The sequence below is a fragment of the Tamandua tetradactyla genome, chromosome 4 (genome assembly GCF_023851605.1).
Source record: "Tamandua tetradactyla isolate mTamTet1 chromosome 4, mTamTet1.pri, whole genome shotgun sequence".
Classification (NCBI taxonomy): Eukaryota; Metazoa; Chordata; class Mammalia; order Pilosa; family Myrmecophagidae; genus Tamandua; species Tamandua tetradactyla.
The window spans coordinates 87,652,656-87,665,963 of record NC_135330.1 but is presented as its reverse complement, the minus strand read 5'-3'; the positions used below and the strand labels follow the sequence as shown (position 1 = coordinate 87,665,963).

Sequence of the window (13,308 nt, the reverse complement as noted above, 5' to 3'; positions counted from 1 at the left end):
TTTGTATGCTACTCTTATCTAATTTCATCCAGACTGACTTTTACCATTATAAACATTCTCTTTACAATTATTAAAATATTCATGGGAATCTGAGCTTCAGAACTTCAGGTAATAGAAGATGAATTTTAGAATGATTAATATCCCCTAATAGCAGTATGTGTGCCTAAATTAGAGTCTTATTTCTCCATAATTCCTATCTGAACAGAGAAATTAAAGATGACCAAGGGTAACCACTCCATGACAACTGAATTTATTCTTACAGGATTTAAAGATCGACCAGAGGTAAAGATCCTTCTCTTTGTGGTGTTCTTTGTCATCTATCTGATCACCATGGTGGGGAATCTGGGTTTGGTAGTACTGATCTATATGGAGCATCATCTTCACACACCAACGTACATCTTTCTGGGCAACGTGGCTTTGATGGATTCATACTGTTCCTGTGTTATTATGCCCAAGATGTTAGAGAACTTCTTTTCAGAGGACAGAATAATTTCTCTCTATGAATGCATGGCACAATTCTATTTCCTTTGTCTTGCTGAAACTGCAGACTGCTTTATTCTGACAGCAATGGCCTATGACTGGTACGTGGCCATATGCAGCCCACTGCAGTACCACACCAGGATGTTGATGAAGTGCTGTGTTCAGATGACCACAGTGATCTACATAACTGCATACCTGCATCCAATAATTCATGTGGGGTTTCTGTTTAGGTTAACTTTCTGTGGTTCTCATCAAATCAATCACTTCTTTTGTGATGTTTTTCCACTGTACAGACCTCCTTGTGTTGACCCCTATATCAATGAGCTGATGATAATTATCTGTACTTGGCCAATTGAAGTTTTTACTATTTCTGTAGTCCTGATCTCTTATCTATGCATCCTTTACACTATTTTCAAAATGAAATCTAAAAAGGGAAGAAGCAAAGCCTTATTGACTTGTGCATACCATTTTTTCTCTGTCTCAATATTCTATGGTTCTCTTATTTTCATGTATGTTCAGCCAAGTTCAGTTAAAGAAGAAGATGAAGATATATCTGTTGCTGTTTTTTATACACTAGTAATTCCTTTGTTAAATCCCTTTATTTATAGTCTAAGAAATAAGGAAGTAATAAATGTTATGAAAACAATTATGAAGAAAAATAAATCTCATAACATTCTGAAATAAATATCTATGGGAAACTATGGGAAACTGATTGTAATCTGCTGAAAAATTTGATTTTCCAAGTCAAGGGATACTGAAAAAAATGGAAAATGGCCACCTTGTATGCAAAATATGAAATCACTCTAATTTGATGATATGTAAATCAAATAATGTATAAATGAAAAAAATAATGTCATAAAGGGAGGATTCTGCTTAAATATTTTTATTTTAAAATCTAAACTACAACACTTCAATAGGAATGAATAAATTATTACCCCTGAGTTTACAAATTGCATTAGAATGCAATTAGTTACAATTTTTAATAAATTCAGCAAACACTAGAAGTAGAAATCAGTGTATCAAGGTATTCTACATTTTATATTAATGCCAAATTTTTGGAATCTCTAAGGACAATTTTTCAAACTCAGGCACATTCTATGTTTGAAATTATAACATCTTAAACAGCACCATCTATCAGATATAAACTGTGAGCTTACATTTGATTCTGAACTTTGAGGTTATTTGAATATGGATTCTGAAGAATGTGTATTCTCAAATCAAACACATTTTCATCTTTATTATTAGTTATTTTTTCCTGTCAAGCTCTCTGAAATAATGGATCTTTATAATGAGTATTTATCAATCTACTTAAAAATGATGCTGTTTATATTTAAATCTCTGTGGATTTAAATGTTTTACATAGTTTGTCTAGTTGTTCATATATTCATGACAAAAATTCTTGAGTAAATAAATTCCCCCTATATAATTACTTGTCCTGTTTATCATTAAGAATACCTCTAACCTGAACTAATTCACAAGTATATTATTAATATGCTCACACAGTACAGGAAACTGGACATGCATTTCCAGCATAATTGCTATAATACTGAAAATCCTAAAAATCTAAGCAAAAATGTTTATTGATCATTTAAATGTGCAAGTGTGAAAAAAATGCAATAAGAACCAACTATCTTCCAGACATGAAAAAGGAAATTTCCATATATATAATACCTACCAATGAGTTTGCCATCATATTCATGCTTTTTCAGAGTAAAAAGAACTCATGATTTGAAATATTAAGTAGCCTGGTCAAATTCAGGAATGAAGCCAGGATTTGGATCAAAACTGCTTTTCCCTCATAGCATTTTACAGCTCCTTTCAGAGGCACTTAAGCCATAATTAATCTAAACAATTTTTATAATATAATGAGGTTGTTAGACATATCCATTAAAAAAAGGAACGTGGACTCTACACAAGCAATTTTAGATTGTGGTAGATGCATAAAATATAACTAAGACTTCAGAAAATGGAAATCAGTCTACCCTAGAGTGTTTATTTGTAAGTAACATCAGAAGTAAATGGTGTCTTAAATAATAGAAATGCTTTTTATACTTTGGGGGAAAACAGGAATAATAGTATGAGCATATTCAATGTATATGGGAATCAGCGTGACAATTGGAATGGTGGATGAGAATGAAAGATGGTCAGTATGAGAAAGCTGGCAGAAAAGCTCTGAATGAGAGTTGTTGGTAAATTTGGGAAGTGCAGATGGAAATGGATTAGGCTACCAAGAATTTTAATGCTACCTTAATGAATCTGAATTTATCTTAAGAATGTCAAACTTTGAAATCTTCCTGGTTACAGAGTAATATGATTGTACTTTTAAAAAACTGATCAGGCATTTGACTGGAAATAATGTGACCAACAACAATAATTCATGTAATAAGTGATGAGAGTTTGAACAGAAGGTGATATTAAGTAAGGAGAGGGGTGTTGTAGGTCTAAGCAACATTTTAAAGAAGAATAAATAGTAAATAGGAAATTGTGCCTTTTGAATAATAGGATGATTGCCTACTTTCTTTGTATGAATAAAACCATGTCATATCTGATCTTTTATTACAGAATTTAATACAGTGTATGGCATGTTTGGGTATTCAATAAAGATATCTTGAGTACATAATATGCAAATTAATGTCTTTTTATTATTAGTGAATTTGAACATTTTTCATATACTTACTGTTTCAGTTCCCTCATAGCTAAAGAAAATAGCATTCGATAAGTTGGCTTAAAACAATGGAAATTTATTGGCTCATAGGTTTAAAGCAAGGAGAAGTCCAAACCATGGAGTGATCCAGGCAAAGAAGACTGGTGTACTGGGGGTTGGTGAAACTTGGTCCTGGGTTCCTCTGTCCATGACAATGCATGTGGTGGCCTTTCCTGGCCTCTCCCTACTCTTCCAGATTCCATTGACCTGCAGCTTCTGGATGCTCTCTCTGTGGCATTCTCTCCATCTGTCTGAATTTTGTACTGCTTATTAAAGACTCCAATATTTGGGTTAAGACCCATCTTAACTGATTTGGGCCACGCTTTAACTGATGTAACCTCATCTAAGCATCCTATTAACGTGGGTTCACACTGCTAGGAAGGGATTAAATATAAAAACATGTTTTTCTGGAGTACATAAATTCAAATTACCAAATATTGACAATTTTTTACTTTTTAAAATCATCTGCTAATGTCTTCTGTGTACTTTTTCCATGATGCTTATCATTTTTCTTTTTTTATATATACACATTTTACATTTGTTGAAGAGAATTATTTTCCCCACTAAAATTATTTGGTTTCTTTGTTGAAAAACCAATTGGCTACAGATTGAATAGCAATAGATGAATGGGTTTAATTCTGAACTTGCAATTCATCTACTGATGAATAGTATCTTTATGCTGTTATCAAACTGTCTTGATTGCCCTGGCTTTGTGGAAAGTTTTGAAGACAAGAATTGCAAGTGCCCTAACTACATTCTTCTTTCCCAAGATTTTATTGACCCCTCTGAAACACTTCTCTGATTTGAAGTCTTTGTTCCTTTTTAATGCAAACATTTTGAGCTATAAATTTCTTTCTTAGCACTGTCTTCACTGAATCCCATGAGCTTTGGTATGTTGTATTTTCATTTTCGTTTACTTTAAGATATTTACTAATTTTGCTTTTCCCCTTTAAGCTATTTGCTGTTTGAATGTATTTAATTTCCATGTATTTTTTAATTTTCCCTTTTTCCCTCTCTTATTGATTTCTAACTTCATTCTGCTGTTGTCAGAGAAAATACATTCTCTGATTTCAATACTTTTTAATTTGTTGAAACTTGTTTTGTGACCCAACATATGCTTTCACTGGAGAATGATCCATGTGTACTTGAGCAGAATGTGTATTTTTGTTGTTTTTGGGTGCAGTGTTCTATATGTCTGTTAGCTTATTTTATTTAGTGCATCATTTGAGTCTGTACTTCTTTATTTATCTTTTGACTAGATGTTCTATCCATTATTTAGAGTGGTGTTAAAGGATTCTGCTATTAATGTAGAACTGTCTTTACAGGGGAATGCTTGCCCATGGTTATACATCAACACAGACTTGGCAATGATCACTATCAAAACATGGCCTTCACTTGAAATAATAATTTTGCTCTAGAATGTAAGTTCTTATGGCAGGGAATTTCTTTCTGTTTTTGTTTTTTTGGTATAACATCAGGTACATAAAATAGTGCCTGGTCAACAATCAATAAATATTTGTAGGGAATTAATTAATGAGTAAGGTTGTTGGATGTTCCATAAACCTGCCTCACATTGTGGACAATGGAGCTAATTAATAAAAATGAGATTTTCAGCTATAACAAAATAACTCACTGCAGAAGTGGCCTTAGGGAGCTGATATCCTAACAAAGGCATCAGAAATCTGGACCAATGGAATTTCTATGGAGTCTATCACAAGTGCTACATGATCTACTCCTGTAGACTCCAGTGACTACTATAATTCCCTTCATAGGAGAACTGCATGGTTGATAAAGCAAAACAAAAACAAACAAAAAACTCTGAATCTACACTGTCCAATGTTCATTAAGGAACATCCCTGTGGTAGAAGCAGAGATACCCAAGAAACCTCTTTGTTGTATCAAAGTGTCATTGGCTAGGTACTAAGAGATCAGGACACTTAGAATTTCATCAGCAGATCATGAAGTTGTAGTCAACATATAATGTTGATGTGATGTAATGTGTTGTCTTCATTACAAGAGTCTGACTGTAATTCATAGGTGTAGATATAGGTATTTCTCTCCCTCCTTATATTGTGAGCATAAAGTTTGAAAACAGATATCACTTTTTAATCCTTTTTTATATCTCATTACTTCTACTACCAGCATTAAAAATGTGTTGAACAATTTAGTGCTTACCATATGTCAAGTCCTGTGCAAACATATGGGCAAGGGACACAAGAAATATGCATGATCCTCATGTCAATGTGATCTTAAGAAAGTTGATGGAGAATAAGACTTATATCCATGAAATGCCAGAGAAACATACTGGGAAAATATGGAGACTTTTATTCTGTTTTTGTGTTGTTATATAGGAAACAGCCTCTCTCTACCAGGGACAAATAATTCACTAGGAGTGAACCACCTGTCATAAAACATGCCCATCAGAGTCATGTGCTTGGGACAGTAGAAGAAGTTAAGTGTATGCAGTTCTCATATCTACTACAATATCTATGTTGAGACAAACTTGGTCCTGAGACAGGATTTACTTCTGGGTCCTAGGGAAAGGTGGCAGGCTGCATAAGACTATTCTCTTTAACTTGGAGAAACATGGTCAGGGTAATACAGATAAGGCAAAAGACACACACAAAAAGAATGGAAGTTACATATCCAATGAAACACAAAGAAAAGTGGCTTAGAGAAAGTGAGCTCAAATGATGAAGAGTTAAGAAATCAAGATAAACAATTAACCAAACCAATAAACACTTAATATTTATGAACAATATGTAGTCATTATACAATAAATGATGGAAGAGTCCTAGAATATGGTGGAAAGGAGTCTCTTTCTAAGTTTTTATGGTTTGGAAGAAAAAAGCTTAACCAAATATCCAAATTGCTGAGTATTTCCAGTTTTTTCATCTTCATCCTGTCTCTGATACTCCCTTTCTTCCTCTCCATGGTTCATTTTCCTACACTTATCCATTCATATCTGTTATCCTTCCCCAAATCTCCTCTTCACTTTTCTTGTCTTCTTTACATTCACCTAAATTTCCCTTTCTGTTTCTCCCCTACAGATTCCTTTTCTGTCTTCTTCTCAAATGTTCTGCAGGAAACTAATTTTACAGTTGTCTAAAAATAGTAGACACAGTTCATGGAGTATGTTGGAGTACTCTATCATTCTCCTCACTGATGAACGTACCACTTGTTTCCCAGTCACTTATTATTCTCTGGCCACCAATCTACCACAAGCCTGAAACAGAAACAGAAACTCCTCTCTCTAAAGCCAGTAATAATCTCATAATTTCCACACTCGGTGATCTCTGTTCACTCCTTAACCTAACAGGGCCATACTCCCTCTGTAGGCATTAGGTCCTTCTTTAGCATTTTTTCTCTCTTTACTTCCAAAATACACTTTCCAGTTTCCCCCTTGCCTATCTTTTGTATGAGGCAAGGTTCTCAATTTCAAGTGGCAGAGACGAGCTTTGTTGATTTAAACAGTACATGAGTTTATTGAACGGAAATTTTCTCTAACATGGAATCGGCATAATCAGCTAGAAACAATTTCTAGAAAGAAAAGGAAACAACGCAACCAGCCAACAATCAAAGCTATTCCCCACTACTTGTTCAGTGAGGGCTGAAGTCACAGATGCCAAATTTCAGATGGCACAGCTTATACTGCCAACGCCATTGTCATGGATGCAGGATGCATTTGCTGGAGTCTTGATAGCACTGTCTTGCATGTCTGTGCTGACAAAATTCTCTTTTATTCCTTTGTCTCCCTCTCTCCACATTCTAACTCCATGGTAGATAGGTTTGATTTGCCAAGCTATGTCTAGTCTCTTCACTGTAGGTAAAAGTGGAATAGGAAAGTAAGTTTTAGCTCTTTTGGCTTCTACAGTGTATTGTAGCCTCTGAATACACCAGACTCATGGTGGGAAAGGGGATCAGATGTTGGACATCCAAAAAATAACATATATCCCTTAATCCTTTTACTATCACTTTCTCAAGATTCTTTCCTTGTCCTTCTATCTTGCTTTTATATACTTTCCAATGGATCCATAATCACACATTCAACTAAGTCATTATTTCTATATAGCACTAGTAGATTCATATTACTAATACATCTCTTCTAGATATTCAGAGGACATTTCTCTTCATACATTTGCCAATTCATCTGTGTTCTCAATTTCAATTGTTGATGACCAATTACCCAACAACTAAGTAATTCCTCTCTACTTTACTTACCATCCTCTTCACATCTAATGTCACTGAGTCCTAGTGACTCTATATTCTGAATTCTTGTGAATCTATTTCTCCATCTTTCTAGTAACTCCCAATGTCACATAATATGAAGACTAGACACTTCATATGAATTTCAATCACCTGGGAAACATTTTATAAATGAGTATTCTTGGACCTCATTATTGACCTACTAGATCAATTTCTACGTAATATCTTATAATCATAATTTTGCACAAAAACACCCTCAGGTGATGTGTAATCTGGCTTGGGAAACCCTTGGGCCATAATAAATGTTTCCTGACTATTATCTCTGACTCCAGTTTCCCTTCCCTGTAACCTATTTTCTACACTATCAAATACTAAATTTTAAAATATCTTACAATGCTACTCCCTGTCTTAACTTTTCTCAGTATATGCCTATTGTCTGAGGGATCAAGTTCAAGTCCTATACATGGCATTTAATTCATTTTATAACCTAGCCCTTCCAAAAATCTCTCCCCTTGACCCTGTGTCCACTCATCAGTGACCCTATATATTTAACATATACATAAACTGCCTTTTCTTTTTCTAAATGTTTAATTCTTATGAATTTTGGAATTGAAATAATTGCATTCCTTTCCATTTCTTCAATTCTCCAAAATAGTTTCAAACTATTGTAATAGTATTAAATAAAATCAAAATGTCAGTCTGTTAAGAGGATGCCTTACTTTCAACTCCTCTTCCTTAACTTCACCTTAAATATCCTTAGTGAATTTTGTTCTTACTTGTATTCCATCTTATTTCAGGGGACATATAGTAAGAACATGAAAAAGGAAAATGTGAAAATGTTGACAGAGTTTGTTCTCACAAGACTTACTGATCAACCTGAGTGGAAAATCTCCCTGTTCTTGTTGTTCCTGGTGGTATATCTCATTACCTTGGTGTGGAACTTAGGGCTGATTGCTCTCATCTGGAATGACCCTCACCTTCACTCCCCCATGTACCTATTCCTTGGGTGTTTAGATTTTGTGGATGCTTGTCTGTCATCCACAGTGACTCCCAAGATGCTAGTGAGCTTTTTAGGCAAGAATAAAATGATATCTCTCTCTGAATGCATGATACAATTTTTTTTCTTTGGATTTAGTGGAACCACAGAAGGTTTTCTCCTAGCTACAATGGCATATGATCGATATGTAGCCATATGCAACGCTTTACTTTGTCCAATAATTATGACAAATAGACTATGCATCCAGCTGTCAGCCTGGTCATTTGTGGGTGGCTTTCTTCATTCTTTAATTCATGTAAGCTTTTTATTCAGATTAACCTTCTGTAACTTAAACATAATACATCACTTCTATTGTGACATCATACCATTGCTTAAGATTTCTTGTACTGATGCAACTATTAATTTTCTAATGCTTTTTATTTTCTCAGTTCAATTCAGGTATTCACTATTTTGACTGTTATTGTCTCTTACACATCTGCTCTCTTTACTGTCTTAAAAAAGAAGTCTGTAAAAGGTATAAGGAAAGCCTTCTCTACCTGTGGAGCCCATCTCTTTTCTGTATCTCTATACTTTGGCCCTCTTCTCTTTATGTATGCAAACCCAAGGAAACCTCAGGCAGATGATCAAGATATGATGGACTTTCTGTTTTATACTGTCATAATTCCTCTATTAAATCCAAAAATCTACAGACTGAGAAATAAGAAAGTTATTGATCCACTGAATAAAATTTTAAAAGAGAAATGTTAAAGTGAAGTTATTTGAATGTCTGTTTTCTATTTTTAAAGACAAAAAATCAAGCAGATGTGGCTATGCTTTTGTTAGTGAAATTATAATTGTCTTAGTAATTAAAAAAAACTTTTTGTTGTAACATGTTCATAACTTACACTTCCCCATTTTAACCAAGGAAATCTCTCTAATTCATTCTATGGGATAGAATTAGTCTGACATCAAAGCCAGTTAAAGGCATCACAGGATAAGAAAACTGCAGTGTTTTTCATGAATATTAATGCAAGAATTCTCAACAAAATGCCAGTAAATTGTGTTGTACCTGAAAAGTTCTTGAAAGTTACCTTTACTCATACTCCATACTTTTAAAATTTGCTGAATCATCCATAATCGGATCTACCCTCTGTCCTTTTTCTCTAAACACTGAATTCCCGCACACAGTCTTTCTGATGGCACTGAGGTCCTCACCCTCAAAAGTACCCATATTTGTCCTTATTACTTGCATCTGGCTGATACCCTTTTACTTCCCCATATTGCTGCATGATGATTCTTCATAAAGAGAGCCCTAATTAAGTCCTGTCTCCCTTCTGTGACTTTAATGGATTAATATTGTTAACAAATTCAATGTATATCTGATATGTACATGTGCATATGTTTAATTTTCATTTTTTCTTTCAATACAATGTCATTTATTATGTCCTCCAGAAATTCTCCAAAATCTCTATCCATTGATATGACATGATTCTCACTCATGTCACAGATTTATTTCCTTTTGTACAGCATTTTGGTCTTTTCAGTGGGTTATCAAAGGATATAGACCTGTGCAAGGCCAACATAATGGCCAAAATAGTCTGCTGATTCCTTTAAAAAGAACGATTAAAATAAATATATCATTTGTTGAATATTTAGATGTAAATAATAGCATATTGCTAAATTCACCCAACTATCTGGAAGGCTGGTGATTAATACCACTCTATGGAAATACTAATGATGTCATAGAAATACTCTTTATTATGAAGTGAATTCAATTCTTAACTTGTATATTTTAAATAATTCATAAGTCATTTCCCTTTATATAAATGAATGTACATATACACATTTTCTTGTAATTTTACAATACCTTCAACTTTTCTAAAGATTGTTAGACTGAATTTTCCTAGATTGTTGTCAAAGAAACAAAAAATTGCAATTTAGGTAAAAGCACAGAAACAATCCCTCATTACTATAATTGTTTCTCAAAGTTTGGATTATGGGACAGATTTAGCAGAATTATGCTGAGTATGTACATTAGGAATATGTCAAAATTTCTCTGGTCTGAGCTATTATTATTATTATTATTATTATTATTATTATTATTAAATTTGTTCTTTTAAGACAGTGTTTCTCAAACTCAGAATCACCTGGAGGGCTTATTGAAACACAGATTGCTGGGCTCTGTCCCTTGGGTTTCTGATTCAGCAATGTTAATGCTTACAGTCTGGGATCACACTCTGAAATCCATTGTTTTAAATAATCAATGAAGCCAAATTTTTTTGGCATCAGGAAATTCAGAGACAAGTCAACCATAGTTTCTACACATCCTATATTCTCTACATAAAAAGCACTATGCAAATATTCAAAAAGTTTGCATCTCTGTTTTCTACTTTCAACCTCTTTTGAGAGCCATTCTCATCTTTTGGGCATGTGGATGCAGAATTCAACAGAAGACAAAGTTTTGTGTGAACATTTTAATACTTTCTTGTTGGAAAACTTCTTGGCAGTGATGACACCAGGGAAAATTCCATTGCCTTATTTCATTCAGTCTATGAGAGAGCACTTTGTTCATTAGAAAAAGTATTCTTTGGGAAACTAGAAAAATTTTTGGACCATCCTTCTCACTGTTACTATATATGATGGCTAAATTCATGTGTCATCTTGGCTAGGTAATGGTGTCTAGTTGTTTGGTCAAGCAAGTACTGGCCTGATTATTATTTGGGGGATATTCATGGATTTAAATCATCAATAAGTTGATTGCATCTATGGCTGATTATATCTGAAATAAATTAAGGAGATTTCCTTCAGCGTAGAGAGAGGTATCATCCAATCAGTTCAAGATCTTAAAAGGAGAGCTGATAACTTCAACAGTCAGAAGGAAGCATTTCCATCTCTATTTCAGCAAGCCAGCTTCTTCTAGAGGAATTCATCAAAACCATCAATGAAGATCCTAACTTGCAGCCTGCTCAAAATAATTCATATTTGCTTACCCCCGCAGTCTTATGAGCCAATTCCTATAATAAATATCATAATCTTTCCACCATATTATATTCTTTTTATTGGTGGGGGAAAGGTAGTGCATGGGCCAGGAATTGAACCTGGTCTCCCACATGGCAGGTGAGCATTTACCACTGAACTACCTGTGCACCTGTTTACACTGTATATATATTCTAATAATACACTATATATATGAGATTTGCCTCTTGCTGAAATAATGTGATATTTACCTCTTTTGAAAGGGTATCTTCTAAATGAGACATTTGAGGGCAAAGGCTAACAGTCACATGAGATTAACCTTTATTTTTCAATTTGAAGAATAAAGTTCAATAAATATACAATGCATGTTAAGGGTACTTTGACAGATCTGATTGCAAAATTGAACAAAAAGCAAAACTTAAATCTACGTTGCATACAAGAAAAACATTTTTAATATGAAGACACAAATAGGTTAAAATTAAAAAAATAAGTTGGAAAAGATTACACTTTGTTAACATTTAGCAAAAAAAAGAAGACCAAGAAAATGGATTCTTTCTATCATGAGAAACAATTTGATCTAATTGACATTTAATAAACACTTACAAATAACAGTAAAATACACAAGAAACATATAAAATAATCTGATAAATAACTGAGTTGGTTATTTTACTTATTTTTGCTTATTTTTTAGATAATCCATTGCATTACACTTTCTGAAATAAATTAGAATCAAGAGATATTTTAAAGCAGGCAAGGTTTTTTTTAAAATTTCATTCAGTTTCTTTATTTTACAGATTATTTTCAAGAAAGAATCTCAAATCCATTTTATTCACACTGAAGGGTCAATGACCAAGTAAAGCCAAATGAGTTTATTTTTGTCCCAGAAGTGTTTACATTTTTATTGGAGATCAATACTTTAAAATAAAGGAGTAAAGATCTTGTACTGTTTTACTGGTGTTTTGCTTTTGCTTTTACTTTCATTTTTATTTTGCTTTAGCTTTAGCTTTTGCTCTACTACTGGGAATTTTTGCAAGGCTTAAAAATTCATTTAACACCTTTTTCAGTAACTAGGATTTATATATAGATGGGTTATTCTTGAGTGTTAATTTTATGTATCAACTGGTTAGATTATGGTGTCCAGTAAGTAGCTTGGTCAAATAATAGTCTAAATCTTGCAGTGGAGGTAGTTTGTAAATGTGACTAGCATGTATAATATGTTGTTTAAGTAAAGGAGATTATTCTTAAAAATGTGTATGTTAAAAAAAATGAGTATGGCCTCATGCAAACACTTGAAGGTCTTAAGGACAATGAACTGAGGTTTTCAGAGAAAGAAGTAATTCTGACCTAATACTATACCATTTACCCTCTCTAAGTTGCCATCCCGTTAGCCTCCCCTATTGATTATGGATTCAAGACTGTAATGTTTCTTACTGGTATTTCCAGCCCCCTATCCCAGTCTACAGATTTCAGATTTGCTATTTTTCATAATTACATCAGCCAAATCATGAAAAGTACATTTCTTTGTGCAGACATGGTGGTTCATGGAGACCACTGACTGATACAGATTTTGCTAACAGAAGTGGTTCTAGTGAAACTAAATATTATGGATGAGTTTTCTGAGTTGCTGAGTTCCTACACTTGGCCAGACATGGGGATCTCAACATCCAACTCCAGAGTGATAGGAACAGAAACAGTCCCTGGCAGAGGTGCTGGACCTTCAATTCTGGGGCCACCATCCATACTCTAGCCTAGTTGAGGTTGCTGTCCTCTGGCTTATGGGCCAAATTCAACCCAACCCCTGCTTTTGGGTGGCCTGTGACCTTAGAACAGCATTTACATTTTTTAAATGGTTGAAAAAAACATCAAAAGAATATTTTGTGGCATATAAAAACTATAGGATATTTTGGTGTCCATAAATGCAGTTTAATAAGTGCACAGCCACGCCCATTCAGATATGTTTCTATGG

General features: G+C 33.9%; 1 protein-coding gene and 1 pseudogene across 1 annotated transcript; both read left to right on the top strand.

The window, feature by feature from the left end:
• Positions 1-216: 216 nt before the first annotated feature.
• On the top strand, positions 217-1,164 carry LOC143679132 (olfactory receptor 5K3-like). The gene has a single exon (XM_077155801.1). The coding sequence runs from the start codon at positions 217-219 to the stop codon at positions 1,162-1,164; it is 948 nt and encodes a 315-aa protein (XP_077011916.1).
• Positions 1,165-8,202: 7,038 nt separating this feature from the next.
• Positions 8,203-9,134, top strand: LOC143679131 (olfactory receptor 5H2-like; annotated as a pseudogene).
• Positions 9,135-13,308: the final 4,174 nt, after the last annotated feature.